The sequence below is a fragment of the Lutzomyia longipalpis genome, chromosome 1 (genome assembly GCF_024334085.1).
Source record: "Lutzomyia longipalpis isolate SR_M1_2022 chromosome 1, ASM2433408v1".
Classification (NCBI taxonomy): domain Eukaryota; kingdom Metazoa; phylum Arthropoda; class Insecta; order Diptera; family Psychodidae; genus Lutzomyia; species Lutzomyia longipalpis.
In genome coordinates, this window is record NC_074707.1 from 26,967,020 (window position 1) to 26,983,579 (window position 16,560).

A 16,560-nucleotide genomic window follows, 5' to 3' on the forward strand; every position below is an offset into this window, starting at 1 on the left:
AAAGTCGTGCAAATTCCACAAAAAAATCCGGGGAATTGCGCCCCCAAATTTTTACTGAACGTACTTTGGGCCCCCCTGAGCCACCCGGCAACTTTTGGAGCCCCAAAAATGAGTTTTTCCCAGAAAAATAAATATTTTAAAATATTTCCTCACAAGTTCCACACAAAAATGCGAATGTAGTGGTAAATTCCACACGTTCCACACGCACACACCCCAAAACGCAGAGGGGGACGAAGATATTTTCCTCGTGCCATCTCGTGTAGAATATGTATCTCGCGTATAAAAATATGTACATACACCAAAATACGTGTAATTTTTAGTCCTTTCTTTAGGTTATGTTTCTTCATGCGCGCAATTTCTGTTGTTTTTTTTATTCCTTTTTTTGGCCTAATTTGAAGAATAATAATTTTAATCTTTTAAAGGTTTTTGAGGAATTTGGGTAGCATTTTTTACATAACGATGTATAAAAATAAAAATATATAAGATTCGAATCTTCCCAGTGGGGATTCTCGGCAAGATTTCGGCACGTAAATCTTGGCATCTCGGCAAATCCACCAATGCCGAGATCTTGCCGAGTTTCAATAATTGAATGGAATATGCGTGGGACAAATTTTTATATGAAATCTCGGCATTGGTCTCGGCATACGCCCGATATATTCTCGGCATCAATCTCGCACGTCCAATATACGAGAATTACGGCATGTTCTCGGCAACTATTTAAATTTATATTCCGAAGGTTATAAAACGAAAATAAAATACCAGAAAATTAGTTTTTTTTTTACATTTTTATTTTAAAACTTTATTTAAATACATTTTTTTTTTAATTTTCTCACCATTCCATCGCTGTCAGTTGTCCATTTTCCTTTGCTGGTCTCAGCAACCAATTCCTGAAAAGAAAAATATAAAAAAATACTTATATTTAAAAATGTGTAAAAAAAGAAAAAGAAAAAAGCACATTTCTGTTGGCTCTTAGAATAGATTTTATTAAAAATCCAGGAATTAAATTAATTATTGATTTTAGAAATGTGTTTTGTACAGAATGGTTTTATAAGATATGAAGTTAAGTTTTTTTTTCGCAAAATTGAGTGAAGTTACTTAATAAATTATTCGTTATAAATCACTAAGCAACATTTCTAAATTTTTTGTGATCTGGAGATGATTTGTTTAATATTTTTTAATTAATATCGATTTAATAGATTTTTTATATTATTTAACTAAAATAAGAATTGAAGTGATTTGAAAAGAATTTTCCTTTAGTTTAATAAATGTAAATTTTATTTATTTTATTTGCTTGTAAACATAATATTTTCTTGGAAATTTCTTTTTGTATTATCTTGTCTGGTTTTTGACACTATTTTGCCATAAATTCATTTAAATGTTTTATCTAAAGACCATCTTTTTGCTAATATTTTATATGTTCATCCATATTCAATCACAAGATTTTAGGAAAAATACAAATTTTTTTCGAATGAACCGAAATAGTATGTTTTTTCTCTTTTACACTTTTAGACAATATTCAGATTCATTTCTACATATATTAAAAATATATTTATGTAATTTTATTTATGGAGTAGATTCTTACATATGTAAATCTTTTCTTTTCTTACTATTCTAGGAAAATTACTTTTTCACGCCTCCTCAGAGATCTTTTTGACTATTTTCCTAAACAACAAATTCTTTGTTCTTCTTTTCTAGAACGACAATAGAACGATGTAAAAACACCCATCCATCAAAATCTTACAACTTTTAAATTGTTAAAAAAGAAAAGATTTTTATCAGAATCGACCCTTATGTTTAAATACTATTATGTTTGAATACTTTTTACATTTAATTTAGTTTTCAGAATCTATTAAAACTTGCCGTTTACGCGATTTCTTACAATTTGTGGATGAGTATAATTTTAGATAACATATTAGGTACTTAAGTTTATATTTTCTTATATTTTTTTCATATAATAAAATTTTTTATAAGACAAAAATTACAAAATTTAGGCTAGAATTTCGGCGATTTTGATTAAAATCGCGTACAATTGTAATGTATCGCGTTAATTTTTGTCAAAATCATCACTTTCCAAATCTTACAAATTTACAAATTAAAATAAATTGTTATAAACTTATAGACAAAATTGTCTTTTAGCAAATATTTTTAAAAATTATGGCAAAAGAGTGTTCCAATCTGACAAAAAGTTACAAAAAAAAATTATTTTGACACTGAAAAATTATATGAATTTTTGTCCTGGATATTGTATTTAATCCAGAAAAAATAGCCATGCAGATTTAATTAAATATGTTATTAGTAGTCCTAATATATTATTTTAAGTATCTGTATCATGACTACGAGAAATGGAAATAATGCAATTATTCCAGATGTTTAATAAGATAGGACAATTGATAAAGTCTAATCGAAGTCACAATCGATCTCGGGAAACGCACAAAATTCTAAGGACTATCCATTGACCCTAACACAGCTCTCTTAAACAATTAAAATCAGGATGAAATAAATACATGTTCTTACCCTCGTTAGAATTCCATTTGTAGACATACTTGGAGGGAGGAACATTGCGGGATCCTTCAAGGCGGTCACATGATGACATCCTGCTTCGAAGTTTCCTTCCTTTGGGGCATCCTTTGTGGTCGTTTCCTGATCAATTTGTACCTGAAATGACTTCTTGTTAGCATTAATCAAAATCTCAGAGATAAAACAAAATTCTTACGCATCCAAATCCATATAAGGTCCTTTCTCCTAAGCCATGGGATGCTTCTGATGACCAAGAGGTTTTCACTTGTTGTAAAAAGGTCGATCTTCCGGTCGTCTAAATAAAGATGAAAATCCGGCATATTTTAGACCCAAACACATTTTGAATGAAAATAAAATTATGAATTTATCTCACATACTCTCCAGAAATTATCCTTCATACAGCCTTAGAGGATGTACACAGTGAGGGCCTGGTCAAGTCTCACCAGATGAAATTTTAGCTTCGGGTGTGTACGGTGTCCTTCAGAAGTCCAAACAAAATCTTTCAACACAGCAACGCTAAAGAAAACAAAGAAAATACACATTTTTAGGCTCTTTAGACAAAATCTTCCATTTTCTTCATAGCACTATTCACTTTAGGATTAATTTCTTACCGAATAGATTGCCGGAAAACTGCGGAAAATTACTGAAAATGGGTTTTTCGTGAACCCACGCCACTATTTTCACCGTGAATGCCAAAGAACTACAATACCGAAAATATGCCGAGAATCACGACAAAGCACTATGCGCCACTACGCGGATGCTTTTGAATTAAAATGTTTGCCGTATTGTGCCGAAAATCTCGGCTTTCAATCTCACATGCCGAGCCTTTCCCCACTGGGTTGGCGCTAAGAAATTTACGCGCGAATTTTTGACGTTTCTCGCGACCGGCTGTCAAATTATTTGATGAAGAACGTGATTATCGTAATTAATTTTCTTTTGTGATTTCTCTGAAAGTATATATCCTCGTGTCCGTAGCAAAGATGTTTCAAAACGCAGATAAGATTAAGGAGGCAATCTATGAGGAATTGCACAATATTCTGAGTCCAGACGATTCAGTACGGAGTTCCGGGGAGCAGCGTCTTGCACAGCTTAAATTCACAGATGGTTAGTTAGTCCAATCAGCCACATTCCGGGCTGCTCGTATCCCTCTTGCTATAATTAATTTATTTTCCTTGCAGGCTATGGAGTTTATCTTGCGGAGATTGTTATGAATCAATCCTTCGACCTGGCTCTCCGGCAACTTGCTTCCGTTATGCTGAAGCAATACGTAGAGATGCATTGGTGTCCGGAAGATGAAACTCAGGTGGCCGCATGCGATCAAGCGAAGAAAATGATTAAAAATATCCTTCCCAATGGTCTATATGACTCAAATAGCAAGGTAAGAGAATGGCAATAGGATTAATTGTAAAGGAAAATGCCTAATTTTATCATTTACGGTGTTAGATTCGCTCTGCGGTGGCGTACACAATTTCCAAAATTGCCTCCTGGGATTGGCCAAACAACTGGAATGAGCTCTTTGACACAATCGTCAAGTGCCTGGAGGGAAACGAAAACTCCGTTCACGGTGCCATGCAGGTCCTCGTGGAATTTACGTACGACCTGGACCAGCAGATAAAAGATGTGGGTCCCATTATCATCTCGGAGGTGTGTCGAATCTTTGAGGCTGATTCGGTCTTTAGTGTGACGACGCGCTCTAGTGCAGTCGACATATTCAAGGCTCTCCTCAAGGCCATTAACACATACATCCCAACGCGACAGGGACAGGCGGATATGCTTAATGCGGTCCTGCCCAAGTTTCTCGATAAGATGATCACGAGTCTCACGCTCCCCAATGGCCCTATGAGCAATTTTACTATGAAGAAATCCATTCTCAAAGTGCTCTGCTATATGATTCGTGACATGCCTAAAATCATCCAGCCGCACATCAACATGATCCTACCCCCAATTTGGCAGCTTATGACCCAACCTGCTGATATGTATGTGAAAGTCATGGTAAACGGGAGTGTTCAATCGCCCTTTGCTGAATGTGATGAAGGTAAAAAGAATAATATAATTATTAGAAATGTTAGATTGCTTATCGTCGTTACATAAATTTTTTCTCATTTTTTCTTAGACGATGAATCAGCAACTTTCTCCTCAATGATCCTTCAACTCTTTGATTTGATCCAGGCAATTATTGAATCTGGAAAATTCAAATCGACCATCCAGAATGTTCTCACTGATTTAATATACATCATGATTGTCTACATGCAGATCACAGAAGAACAAATTGAAAACTGGACTGAAGATCCAGAGAAATTCGTTCAGGACGACGAGGAAGAAGGTATAGATTTCTCTATTCGCGTCTCTGCTCAAGATGTCCTGCTAATTCTTCTGCAGGAGTACGAATCGAAAATCCTCCCTGCACTCTCGGAAGCTCTGTCGCGACACTGTGTCGTTGCGGATGCGGAGAAAAATGCTGGTAATCCGAATTGGTGGAAAATCCATGAAGCATGCATGCTTACCGTTGGAAATTACGAGATACTCATTGCGGAGCAGGATGAAAAAGGAGAGAATGCTTTCAATTTGTCTGAATATCTAAACTTGGTGAGAAATCTCATGAATCAGGAAGTATCGTCCTTCCTCTCGGGTAGATGCATCTGGCTCATGAGTCAATTCTCCAAGTCCAGCGTCTACACGATGCAACTCCTCACGGAAGTCCTAGATACAACTCTCAACTACATCGGTGGTGACAAGCCGATTGTTTTGCGAATTAGTGCCGTTAGAGCCGTTCACTGTTTCTGCGAAAATCTCGAAGGGGCCCCCGAAGAAAAGAGGAACATACTGCTATCGAAGCTTACGGGCTTCTTTGAGGGGATACTCGCTCTAGCTGGAGTGGGGAAGCAGAATCTGCTCAATCTCATACTCGAAACTCTACAAGCGGTCATCTCTGTAAGAATATAATCAAGAGTGTTTATTTTTTCAAAATGTACATTAACTTATTTCTTCTTTTCAGTTTGATCACGAATTTACCGGCTCTATTCAGTCAAAGATGATCCCCCTCACAATTGCAGTGTTCCTGAAACATCACGCTGATCCGTTTACACTGGAACTAGTGCACGATCTTCTGAAGACGCTTTCGCAAAACTCGTATTGTCTACAACCGCTGCAGGAGAAGTTAATCCCCACCATTGTTAGTATTCTCAATTTGCATCGCGAACAAGCAGGCTCCCTCACACCTGCAACTGCTCTTGAGATTCTTCAGACACTTGTTGTTAATTGTAAGCCACCACTGAGTGATAGTCTAATTGAGAATGCCTTCCCTGCCATGGTGCACTGCATTTTGCGCTCTGATGATCCAGCCGTAATGCAAAATGGTGGTGAATGTCTTCGGGCATTTGTCCACGTTGCCGCAGAACAGGTGTTCAAGTACAAAAATGGCGAAGGACTGAACTACATTATGCAGGTTACAACGATGCTGCTAAATCCAACAAATAATGAATCGACAGCAGCTTTTGTGGGGAAGCTCGTTATAACGCTCATTACGAAGGCAGGCAACTTCTTGGGGGAAAACATTGATCTCCTGTTGAAAGGTGTCATCAGCAAACTTCAGCTTGTGAATGCTCTCAATGTTGCCATGAGTCTCCTCTTGGCCTTTGCGCATTTATTCCTTACACAAATGGAGGCCGTACTGAATTTCCTGAGCACCGTTCCCGGACCAACTGGAGAGCCTGCCATGGCTTTCGTTTTTGGAAATTGGCTAAACAGGCATGCGGACTTTTATGGCTCATATGAGCGAAAAGTCAGCATTATGGCACTGTGCAAGATCTTTGAATACGGCGTAACAGCAAAGGACATCCGTATAACATCGGTTTCCATTAAGGAGCAAGTTAAGCAACCCATGAGTGCGTCAAAACCACGAACGAGGTCACAGACAGTCACTGAGTGGGTTGCAATACCCATCCTCGTGAAGATTTTCAAACTCATCATTGGAGAGCTGGTATATTTGCAAGAGTACGAAATAGCTGGAGAGGAATCAGATCAAGCAACTGAAGATGATGAAGAGGAGCCCAGTCAGCCACAAGACACCAGTGTTTACGCCTCAGGTAGACTTTTCAATCGATATGAAGGTAAAAATTATTAATTGTTTTTGCAAAAATAAGCTCTCCGCTCATGCTTTTTCTTTTTTATTATTTTTTTTTTCCCGCAGAAGAAATTGAGAACAACGATCCTCTTCTCGAGGAACTTATCCGTCAGGAACCCATGTTCCAGAACTCCATGGAGGAGAACCTAATAAAGTTCCTGCAGAATTTCAGTCGTGATGAACATTTCAGAGAGTTTGTTGGACATCTCAATGAAGAGGAAAAGAACTCCCTTCGACGCTATATTGAAATTAATTTCTAGGCTCAAGAGTTGATGAAGGGAAACATGAAAAAGTCATAAAAAAAAATAAATATTTTTGTAAAACCTAACATTAAGACCCATAAAAACCATTTGGCGAATGTGAAGCGAAAGAAATGTGATAGAGAGAACGTGAATTTAAATTTGCATTCAAATGATAAGTAATATTTTTATTGATGCATGTTATTTAGGCGTACGAACTAGCAATTATTTGCCATTATGTGTAATTGATTAATTCTGCCTACGACTCTTTACAACACTGATATTAATAGCTCTGCTGGTATATATGGCATGGATCAGCATAACCGGTGTGTATGTATTTTTCAAAGTGATCGATTTAATTTCGTAAAATCAGATCATAGCGATCAGCAATTGATCCATCTATGGCTGTACATATTAAATTAAGTGAAAGCATCAATGTTTCAGTGAGATAAAACGAGTTGCTGTCATAGCAAAATTAATGTTGATTTATTTTTTTCTCCACTCACCACCAATAGAAATTCCAGCCAAAAATTAATCATAGATCATTTGGAATTTATTTCTTTCATCCACTAATTAAATAAAATGATTAAATTCATATTTTCTGGTATTTTTCTAATATTTTTTTCTGAATGCAGTTTTTTCTTCATTTTTCGCGCGCTTTCCCAAGAAATTCTGAAGATTGATTCTGGAATTCTCCAGTTGAAGTTCTTATGGAGTTTCGTATCTCCATGCTGATGAAATTACTTAGAGGGTACAGTAAGTATTGAGTTAACGGGCTTAACGTCATATCGAATGTACTATTTGCTCTAACTACTTTCAATGATAAAAGGAAAGACTGTAACCGATTTAACGCTACACTGAGTACTCACTGTATTGGCTCTTTCTTTCCAGTATTTCCAGCTTTTTGGTCAGTCCAATGTTGCTTCTGTCCCTGTGAAGTGCTCCAGCTGAATTTCGAATTGCAAATTTTGCTCCCAGTGATTTCCGCTGCTTAAAAAACGCGAGAAAAATGCCCAACTACCACAAACCCGAGTCGAAAACTGTCCAGGAGTTGAAGGACATTGCCCATCGTCTGAGGATTCACTCAATTACATCCACCCAGGCCTCTAAATCTGGGTAAGTTCCCCAAAAGCTACTCAATTACATAAAAGCCGCAGCAATTTTCGCCGAGTAATTGCTCCGCGTTGTCGCACTCCCCGTTACTTTCCTCACCAATAATGGCATGATTGGGAATTACATCATTCCTCCAGCACTTCATACTGCCCAAAATATGCAAGATTTGTCCATTAAATTAGCCGTCGCCACGTGGTTGTAAAACCCTGTGCGTCCCAAAAAATTCCAACGACCTTGAGACGGTGGTGTGGCCAATGAAAAAGGGCATCAGTTTGCCGGTGAATTCTTATCAGAATATTCACGTTTTTTTTTTTAATCATAAAACTCCCGCTTTACCATGTCAACTCTCACGCACGACCGATAAGAAATTCTAAATAGGAACAAATTAGCTTTAAAAAATCTCCAATTGGAACAGCTAGAATCGCATGAAAACAGGGGTGAAGAACTCACAGGGTGACCATACAGCTGAAGATTTGCAAAAACAGGGTAATCTCGCAGAATTGCGGGAACACGCATTGATTGACCTGCAAATGACCTCAGCTGTGCACATAAATTGAATGTCGATACATTTCGTGTCAATATTTAAATTCTTTTACATAAATGCGGCAAGAGAGGTTTGACTATTATAAAATTGTGGAGCATTTTGTGATATTATCTTCGCGAAAGCAATAGAAAATAATCATGCGAGCTGCTAACTAACCAGAGGGGCTTACCAATTTCAATTTGCAATCAATGCATATTTTTCTTTTTCCACCACGTTGTATGATTGTTTCTTGTTATCAGTTCATTGATAAATGGAGTAGAAGTCTTGATTACAATACGAGGTTTTTGATTAATCATGAGATCGATTTCGATTTTAATCATGATCATCAAATATGCTAAATCCGCTAAATCAGTTAACCCTCCATATACTGTTACCAAAACACTTACGCGCATTACTTTTGGGGTTTGTGACCGACCCCATAGAACTTTTCGTAGAAAAGCGAATTGTTTCGGTCAAATGAGTTTTAATAGACTCCTTGATACTCCCCGAGAAGTCTTTTGTCCACTTTATAACACAAAAATAAATTTTAAATGGATTATTTGATGATTTTTGCAATGATGAGAGTGACAGGACGAAGAGAAAATGGAATAAATTTGACCGTTACACTAATTTTTGAATTCCCTCTTCTAACATTTTTGTTAATAACTTTTTTTCTAGTAGTCGGATTGACCTCAAATTTTTACACAATCTTCTCAGATAAACAAGGAACTTATTCCCAAAAGCTTGGTTCTATCCTTTTAAAAATTAAAGCGCAATTAATTGAAATATAGCTCTGAGGTCGGTCACCTACCCCTCATAGTATACGGAGGGTTAAATTTTTGATAATGTCTAAAAGCATTGTCCAAAATGACCACATGAGGAACGAAATAGATTAAAATTTCATTCACAATCATATTAAACAATCTGCATTACAAAATATTAGAATAGTTGATTAAATGTGCTGCTAATCCACATACTAATTTCCGCAATATTGTGTGTGGTAAAGACCTTTTTATCAGCTGGGTATAGAGAAAAGCTCAATAATATTGTTTTGAGTTAACTAACTGATAAACCCTCCATTGCGTAAGAAAATGTGCTCTCCTCTCTCTCGCGCGGGAGCAATAAAAACACAATATCGGAGTATGGTACAAAAATTGCCTCCAGATCAGATTTGCATTAAAATCCATTCACGCGGAGAATGTTCTTGCACGAAATGTCGATGCCTTGTGTGTCAAGGACGTGCATTTGATTTTTTTTTACATTATTGAGAGAACACATGAGATATTTTCTTTTCATCTCCTCACAGGCACCCAACATCATGTGCATCAATTGCGGAGATCATGTCGGTGCTCTTCTTCCACACGATGCGCTACAAAGTGTCCGTACCGCGGGATGCATCGAGTGATCGTTTCATCCTGTCGAAAGGACACGCTGCACCCATTCTCTATGCCGCTTGGGCTGAAGCTGGACTCTTCCCCGTGGCTGATTTGCAGAATTTGCGCAAAGTGGACTCCGATCTTGAGGGTCATCCCACGCCACGACTCAACTTTATCGACGTAGGAACGGGATCTTTGGGTCAGGGGGTGGCTGTCGCCTGTGGTATGGCGTATGTGGGGAAGAATTTTGACAGGGCTGCCTACAGGACGTACGTTCTTGTGGGTGATGGTGAATCCGCTGAAGGATCCATCTGGGAGAGTCTCCACTTTGCCGGGCACTACAAGCTCAACAATCTCTGCGTTATCTTCGATGTGAATCGTCTGGGGCAATCTGAACCGACATCTCTGCAGCACCAGATGGAGGTCTATCGTAAACGTTTGGAATCCTTTGGTTTCAATGCCATCGTAGTTGATGGGCATGACATTGAGGAGCTCTGCAAGGCCTTCTTTGAGGCCAGCAACACCGCAGATCGCCCCACGGCTATCATTGCCAAGACATTCAAGGGAAAATTCTTCCCTAACATTGAGGATCTGGAGAATTGGCATGGGAAACCACTTGGTGATCAAGCTGATCCCGTAATCAAGCACCTGGCGGGATTAATTAATAATGCTGGAACACTGCAGATTGCTCCGCAGAAGCCCCTCAATGATGATGCACCTGTTGTGGATATTAGCAACATTCAGCTTGCTTCACCACCAAGCTACAAGTTGGGTGAATCTGTGGCAACACGTCTCGCTTATGGTACAGCTCTGGCAAAGATTGCCGTGAACAATGCACGTGTAATTGCCCTCGATGGGGACACGAAGAACTCGACATTCTCCGAGAAGCTGAAGAAGGCCTTCCCGGATCGCTACATTGAGTGCTTCATTGCGGAACAGAATCTCGTGGGAGTTGCCATTGGAGCGGCATGCCGAGACCGTACGGTGGCTTTTGTGTCCACCTTCGCTACCTTCTTCACGCGTGCCTTTGATCAGATTCGCATGGGAGCCATTTCGCAGACAAATGTGAATTTTGTTGGCTCCCACTGTGGTGTTAGTATTGGAGAAGATGGACCCAGTCAGATGGGACTTGAGGACATTGCCATGTTCCGTACAGTTCCCGGTAGCACTGTCTTCTACCCCTCGGATGCTGTTAGCTGCGAACGTGCTGTAGAGATCGCTGCCAATACCAAAGGGATCTGCTTCATTCGCACATCCCGACCAAATACAGCCGTTATTTATTCCAACGAGGAGGTCTTCCAGGTAATTTTTTATTTATTTATTTATTGCTCAAAATAAATTCAAAATTGTGGGTTTTTTTTTTTGTAGATTGGCAAGGCAAAGGTGGTGAGGAAGTCTCAAAATGATCAAGTGCTCATTGTGGGTGCTGGAATCACTCTGTATGAGGCTCTTTCTGCCGCCAATGAGCTCGAAAAGTCCGGCGTGAACGTGCGCATCATCGATCCATTCACCATTAAGCCACTCGACAATGAGACAATTATCGCGAATGCTCTACAATGCGGCGGACGTGTTATCACGGTGGAGGATCACTACAAGGAAGGTGGTCTGGGGGAGGCGGTGATGTCAGCATTGGCACTACAGCGCAATGTTGTGGTGAAGCAACTTGCAGTGCCACGCGTGCCACGATCTGGGCCGCCAAATGTCCTCATTGACATGTTTGGGATCTCTGCACGCAACATCGTGTCTGCCGTGGCGGAAATTCTCAAGCTATGAGCTGCATCTCAGCCATCTCATGCATTTCTTTTCGGGCTGGTGGTTTATCAATTTATTTCTTATATTTGCTTTTTTCACATTTTTTGAATTATATCAATAAAAAAAAGATTCTACGGTTCATCCAAATCCATGCCAAGTAAATGTATTGCGTTACATGTGTGAAAATGCTGAATACGCTGCTGATGGATTGCCTCAAGGATCTCCTCGCAATTCTTCAGCTTCTCCCTAAGGACTTCCTTCAGAGAATTTACAATATTTTCAATATCTTCCAAACCTAGAGAGAGTTGATTGCTGACTTCCTGTTTCATTGTATTTAATTAATATATATCCACAAAATATTACCTTTCATGTAGAATTTGCAGGAATGCAGAGCATCAGAGGAATTCTGAGAATCCTCAGAGTCCGAGGAAAAATCAATTGAAGCCATTTTTAACAGACAATTTTGCGAAATCAAAAGACAATTTTTTTTGTTGTAATTCAAGGCACGCGCGATTTATTAATCGTTGTACCAGTCAAGGAAGAGTAAGCTGAAAGACATAACGAGAAGGAAGAAAAGGATCCATACCCTAAGTCCAGCATTCCTCTGTATTGCCTGTTTTATCTGCTCATTTGCATCTTTTACATTTTCCGTGGTTCCCACAACAGTGTTGGAAATTCTCTCAATGTCCGCCTTCTGGAGAGTAATCTGTAAAAGATAAAGATTTTAGTGGATTAGAAAAGATGTGTAAACTCCCAAAACAGATCAATGAAGAACTAACTTTCTCTGTAAAAATATCCTGTAGCTGTGCAATGTCCACAACATTCCGCTCAATCTGCTCTACTTCTTCAGCTAAACCCTGAAGTTCGTGATACAACTGAACATTCTCTGATTCAAACATCTGAATATCTTCAGCACTGAGTTTGTCTCCCTCCTCGTAAGATGACTCATTGTGGGCAATTTCCTCATCTAACGAGAGTCCTCCAAGGGATTTTCTTTCCTTCAGCGAATCATGCTTTCTCCCATCTCCTTCACCCTTTAGGGGTGATTCCTCATCAAGTTCCTCCTCAGAATCCCTCTCGCGTTTCCCCAATTTGGAGACATGTACCACTGGAATCTTTCTCTTATCCGATTCTAACTTTATGAATTTATAAGTTTCCAATTCCTTCTGAACGCGATGCTTCCTCTGCCGTGCATGCAGATCGTGCACTGCTTTCAGGTAATCCGTGAGACTCTCCAGCACAATTCTCATGTGATCTCGCACCTGCTGCGGTGACTTCTTCTCAATACCCTTACATTCCTGACGTACATCGAGGATGAGCTGTGTGCAGAAGTTAATGACCTTCTCGCACTCCTGATCAATCAAATCCCTCTCCTCGTCGGACATCTGGGCAGAGTTCTTGAGGTGACATGCAAATTTCATGTAGGCCGCGCGATTTTCCACGAGAAAATCCCTCAATTGGGTGATTTTGTGACGAATTTCCCTCGACCGGCCATTGAAGTCCATCTCCGTGTTGGGTGAGCGCTTCTTGAGTATGCGATTTTTGTCCGGTACCGGCAGGGATTTGTTCTTGAGACGAATTGTCTTCACACAGGCCTTAAACAGGGGTGTAATGTCCATCTTGTAGGTGCTATTTGAATTAAAATCACTGAGAAATTGATGGAAAATTCACGAGAAAATCCTTTTTCTGGAGTGTTTGCGTGTCACAACATGACGTTTCTTTTATGGCGCGATGTGCCAGCCAGATGGCGTTGGCAATCACAATCAGCTGTTCGCGCCATGTGATCGTGCGTATGTATTTCTCTGCGAAAAATTCTATTTATTGCGATTAGTACCTCTTAAATTCTTACATAATCCATTTGTTTATTAAATCTGTGATAGGACAATCTTGCATTTACTAAATTCTACCAAAAATTAATAGCCGTACGTACGGGGAGATGGGTTCAAAGTGAGGACATTTATGTCCTGGGGAGGTGATCTTCCCGGATAGTCGTTGTTTTTGGATCATTTGAAGCATTCCTGGGGGAATGATAGCGCCTTTTTTAACACAAAACAACCACATCGTGTTATCAGATGTGTTTTATTTTATTTAATGACTGCCAAGTGCGTCTTATCTGTGTATGACAAGCTTATTGTGTGGCTTTGCGGCTTCTCTTCCGCAGATGAGCGCCTTCACGCGATTGCTGGCGAGGAGAGTGGATTTACAGAGACAGTGTCGATTCGTGCCACGACTTCTTCAGTGTGACAGAAACTTTTCCACAACCACCATGAGCGGAGATAAATTTGACTTTCCCAAGCGATACCGTGGGAGCTCCGAGAGTGTCTGGTGAGAATTAACTTTTTTTTTCTGTACCAAACTAACATCTGGAATTGCGCAGAATTTAATTGGGAGAATGTTCGAATTCACTGTAGGGTTGAATACATCCAGCTGGCTCTCCAGCATAAGCCTCTGAATCTGGGTCAGGGCTTCCCAGACTACCCACCACCGTCGTACGTCATGGAAGCCCTCCAGACAGCTGCCTCATCCAATCCAATGCTAATGCAGTACACCCGTGGATTTGGGCATCCGCGACTTGTGACGCAGCTTAAGAAACTCTACTCAGGACTCGTGGGGCACGACTTGAATGAGCAGACGGAGATTCTTGTCACAGTGGGTGCATATGAGGCTCTATTCTGCATTATGCAGGGACATGTGGATGATGGCGATGAAGTGATCATCATTGAACCCTTCTTTGATTGCTACGAGCCAATGGTCAAGGCTGCTGGTGGTGTTCCGCGATTTATTCCGCTTAAACCGGTGAGTTTTTTTTTATAAAGAATTCCAAAGAAATTTGCTTTCTGACATTGTAATGTGTAGTATGTACGATAAAACCCGTGATCTTTTGAACTTTCTGTGATCACATCGTGAAAGTATAGTAATAGTGAAAGTGATTTTTTGCTGCAGAAACTTTCTAATATAAAAGGATTTTTGTTGATTTGTCTCCATTATATTTTCCTAGTTTTTAACGTTTTCTTATAAAAAGATCACGTATTAATTAATATTAAATTAAAATATTATTTAGAATCCCGAATTTCTAATTTTTATCTGTATAATTTATTATTATCAATTGTAATGGTTTGTAAATCATCAAAAGAGAATTTTGTGATAAGATAACTTGTTCATTAAATCATCATCAACGCTGCTTTGTATGTTATTAAAATGCTAAAATGTATTGAAGGCATTAAAAGGTCACGTGCAATTCTAATTTATCGTTGTTTATAGGCAAAATCTGGAGGGGAAATTAGCGCCGGTGACTGGGTGCTGGATGAGAAGGAACTCGAGGGTTTATTCAATAGCAAAACAAAGGCCATCATCCTCAACACACCACACAATCCCTTAGGCAAGGTATTCACTCGGCAGGAGTTGGAGGTGATTGCGAATCTTTGCAAGAAATGGAATGTCCTCTGTATCGCAGATGAGGTCTATGAATGGATGGTGTTTGAACCGTATGAGCACATCCGCATCTGTACACTTCCTGGTATGTGGGAGCGCACGGTAACTGTTGGATCGGCTGGAAAGACATTCTCAGTGACCGGCTGGAAAATAGGATGGGCATACGGACCGGCAAATTTAATGAAGAATGTGCAGATGGTGCATCAGAATTGCACCTACACGTGCGCAACTCCAATCCAGGAGGCTATTGCCATTGGATTCGAGAAGGAATTGGCACGGATGGACTCACCAGAGTGCTATTTCTACTCAATTCGAGGTGAATTGGTGGCTAAGAGGGACTACATGGCGCAATTTCTCAAGGAAATCGGAATGAATCCAACTGTGCCCCAAGGAGGCTACTTTATGATTGCTGATTGGTCACCACTTGGTAAGTAGGCAAAAAAACAGTTAAATAAGTGAAGAAAGTATGTAGTGGAGGACTTTTAATGATTTTGGGGTACACATTTTACAGTGGATAAAGTAGATATGTCCAGTGAGAGGGATCCACAGAAAGATTATCGTTTCACAAAGTGGATGACTAAGAAGGTGGGACTTCAGGGCATTCCACCATCGGCCTTCTATAGTGCACCCAATAAGCACCTAGGAGAGAACTTTGTGCGCTACTGCTACTTCAAGAAGGATGAAAATCTCGCTCAAGCTGCTGAAATCTTAAGAAGATGGAAGCAGCACAAGTTGTGAACATCAGACAACAACAATCGGTCTCTTGTACATGAATTTTTCTAATTTTGACCATTTATTTTTGGTGCATTATACCCAGTTTAAATACATTTCACAAACTGCTGGCTGGAAAACTCTCTACACATAACCTCAATGTTGCTCTCCTGGTTACATAACATCTACCTAATCCTCCCATACGGACTTGAGGGCCAGCTCGGGGGTATTGTACCCTAGCTCCTCAGGGGTATTGATGCCCAATTCATCGAGGGTTGGTCGGATCTCGGAGAGGAGGTAGGGGTAGATTTCTGGTTTCTTGGGGCCGCACTTGTCAATCACACCCTCAAGCCACCTAATGGCAAGTGCAAAGTCATTCACGCGTCTGCAGGCCTTAAGTCCCGCAATAATGATCTTGGGCTCTGGCACTAAATCCATGCCCAAGATGTCGTTCATCCCCTTCCGGAGTTGCCAACCATCGATGTCGGGACGACTGAAGTAGGCCTCGTAGCGAGCATCAAATTCCTCATCGGTCTCCACGGGGCCTCCATGGCTCTGACGCACAGCCGCAACTGCACCAAGACGGGGCACAGTGAGCCCCATGGAGCCACGAGCCACCTTCACGAGCTGAGTAGCCGCTGAACGGAACATCTCTGCAGACAAATCCCAAACTATGAATTTTAAACAAGAAAATCAATCATTCACCTAATTTTTATAACTTTTAAGGAGTTTTTCGGGATTTTAAGGATAGAAAACTATTAAATAATCACCTGA

General features: G+C 39.9%; 7 protein-coding genes across 12 annotated transcripts in view; 4 read left to right on the forward strand and 3 right to left on the reverse strand.

Moving 5' to 3' along the window:
- The window catches only part of LOC129797484 (protocadherin-23), a 953,251-nt gene that overhangs the window by 249,269 nt on the left and 687,422 nt on the right, over positions 1-16,560 (forward strand). The gene's annotated exons all lie outside the window — the stretch shown is intronic.
- Positions 725-3,296, reverse strand: LOC129797784 (uncharacterized). 2 transcript variants are annotated; one of them, XR_008751344.1, is made up of 5 exons: positions 3,129-3,296; positions 2,895-3,033; positions 2,714-2,812; positions 2,515-2,655; positions 725-887 (listed from the first exon to the last, which is right to left on the reverse strand). XR_008751344.1 is itself a non-coding variant. In XM_055840628.1 (4 exons), exons 1-4 carry the CDS (start codon positions 2,913-2,915, stop codon positions 804-806), a joined length of 345 nt encoding a protein of 114 aa, XP_055696603.1. In that variant the 5' UTR covers positions 2,916-3,296; the 3' UTR covers positions 725-803. The 2 variants fall into 2 exon arrangements, 1 of the variants encoding a protein (XP_055696603.1); XM_055840628.1 differs by having other exon boundaries at positions 2,895-3,296.
- On the forward strand, positions 3,393-7,476 carry LOC129797451 (importin-9). Its single transcript, XM_055840026.1, has 6 exons — positions 3,393-3,621; positions 3,696-3,895; positions 3,961-4,552; positions 4,631-5,448; positions 5,513-6,626; positions 6,707-7,476. Exons 1-6 carry the CDS (start codon positions 3,498-3,500, stop codon positions 6,898-6,900), a joined length of 3,042 nt encoding a protein of 1,013 aa, XP_055696001.1. The 5' UTR covers positions 3,393-3,497; the 3' UTR covers positions 6,901-7,476.
- LOC129797518 (transketolase-like protein 2) lies at positions 7,775-11,790 on the forward strand. The gene is made up of 3 exons (XM_055840177.1): positions 7,775-7,995; positions 9,822-11,193; positions 11,260-11,790. Exons 1-3 carry the CDS (start codon positions 7,889-7,891, stop codon positions 11,662-11,664), a joined length of 1,884 nt encoding a protein of 627 aa, XP_055696152.1. The 5' UTR covers positions 7,775-7,888; the 3' UTR covers positions 11,665-11,790.
- On the reverse strand, positions 11,824-13,389 carry LOC129797644 (syntaxin-18). Its single transcript, XM_055840415.1, has 3 exons — positions 12,423-13,389; positions 12,007-12,349; positions 11,824-11,938 (listed from the first exon to the last, which is right to left on the reverse strand). Exons 1-2 carry the CDS (start codon positions 13,260-13,262, stop codon positions 12,161-12,163), a joined length of 1,029 nt encoding a protein of 342 aa, XP_055696390.1. The 5' UTR covers positions 13,263-13,389; the 3' UTR covers positions 11,824-11,938; positions 12,007-12,160.
- Positions 13,379-16,442, forward strand: LOC129797578 (kynurenine aminotransferase). 4 transcript variants are annotated; one of them, XM_055840311.1, is made up of 5 exons: positions 13,379-13,433; positions 13,805-13,968; positions 14,055-14,439; positions 14,905-15,502; positions 15,587-16,442. In XM_055840311.1, the coding sequence occupies exons 2-5, from the start codon at positions 13,805-13,807 to the stop codon at positions 15,811-15,813; spliced, it is 1,374 nt and encodes a 457-aa protein (XP_055696286.1). In that variant the 5' UTR covers positions 13,379-13,433; the 3' UTR covers positions 15,814-16,442. The 4 variants fall into 4 exon arrangements, with proteins under 4 accessions (XP_055696286.1, XP_055696284.1, XP_055696285.1 ...); XM_055840309.1 differs by having other exon boundaries at positions 13,399-13,429; XM_055840310.1 differs by having other exon boundaries at positions 13,426-13,565.
- On the reverse strand, positions 15,837-16,437 carry LOC129797772 (cytochrome c oxidase subunit 5A, mitochondrial). The gene has a single exon (XM_055840614.1). The coding sequence runs from the start codon at positions 16,435-16,437 to the stop codon at positions 15,976-15,978; it is 462 nt and encodes a 153-aa protein (XP_055696589.1). The 3' UTR covers positions 15,837-15,975.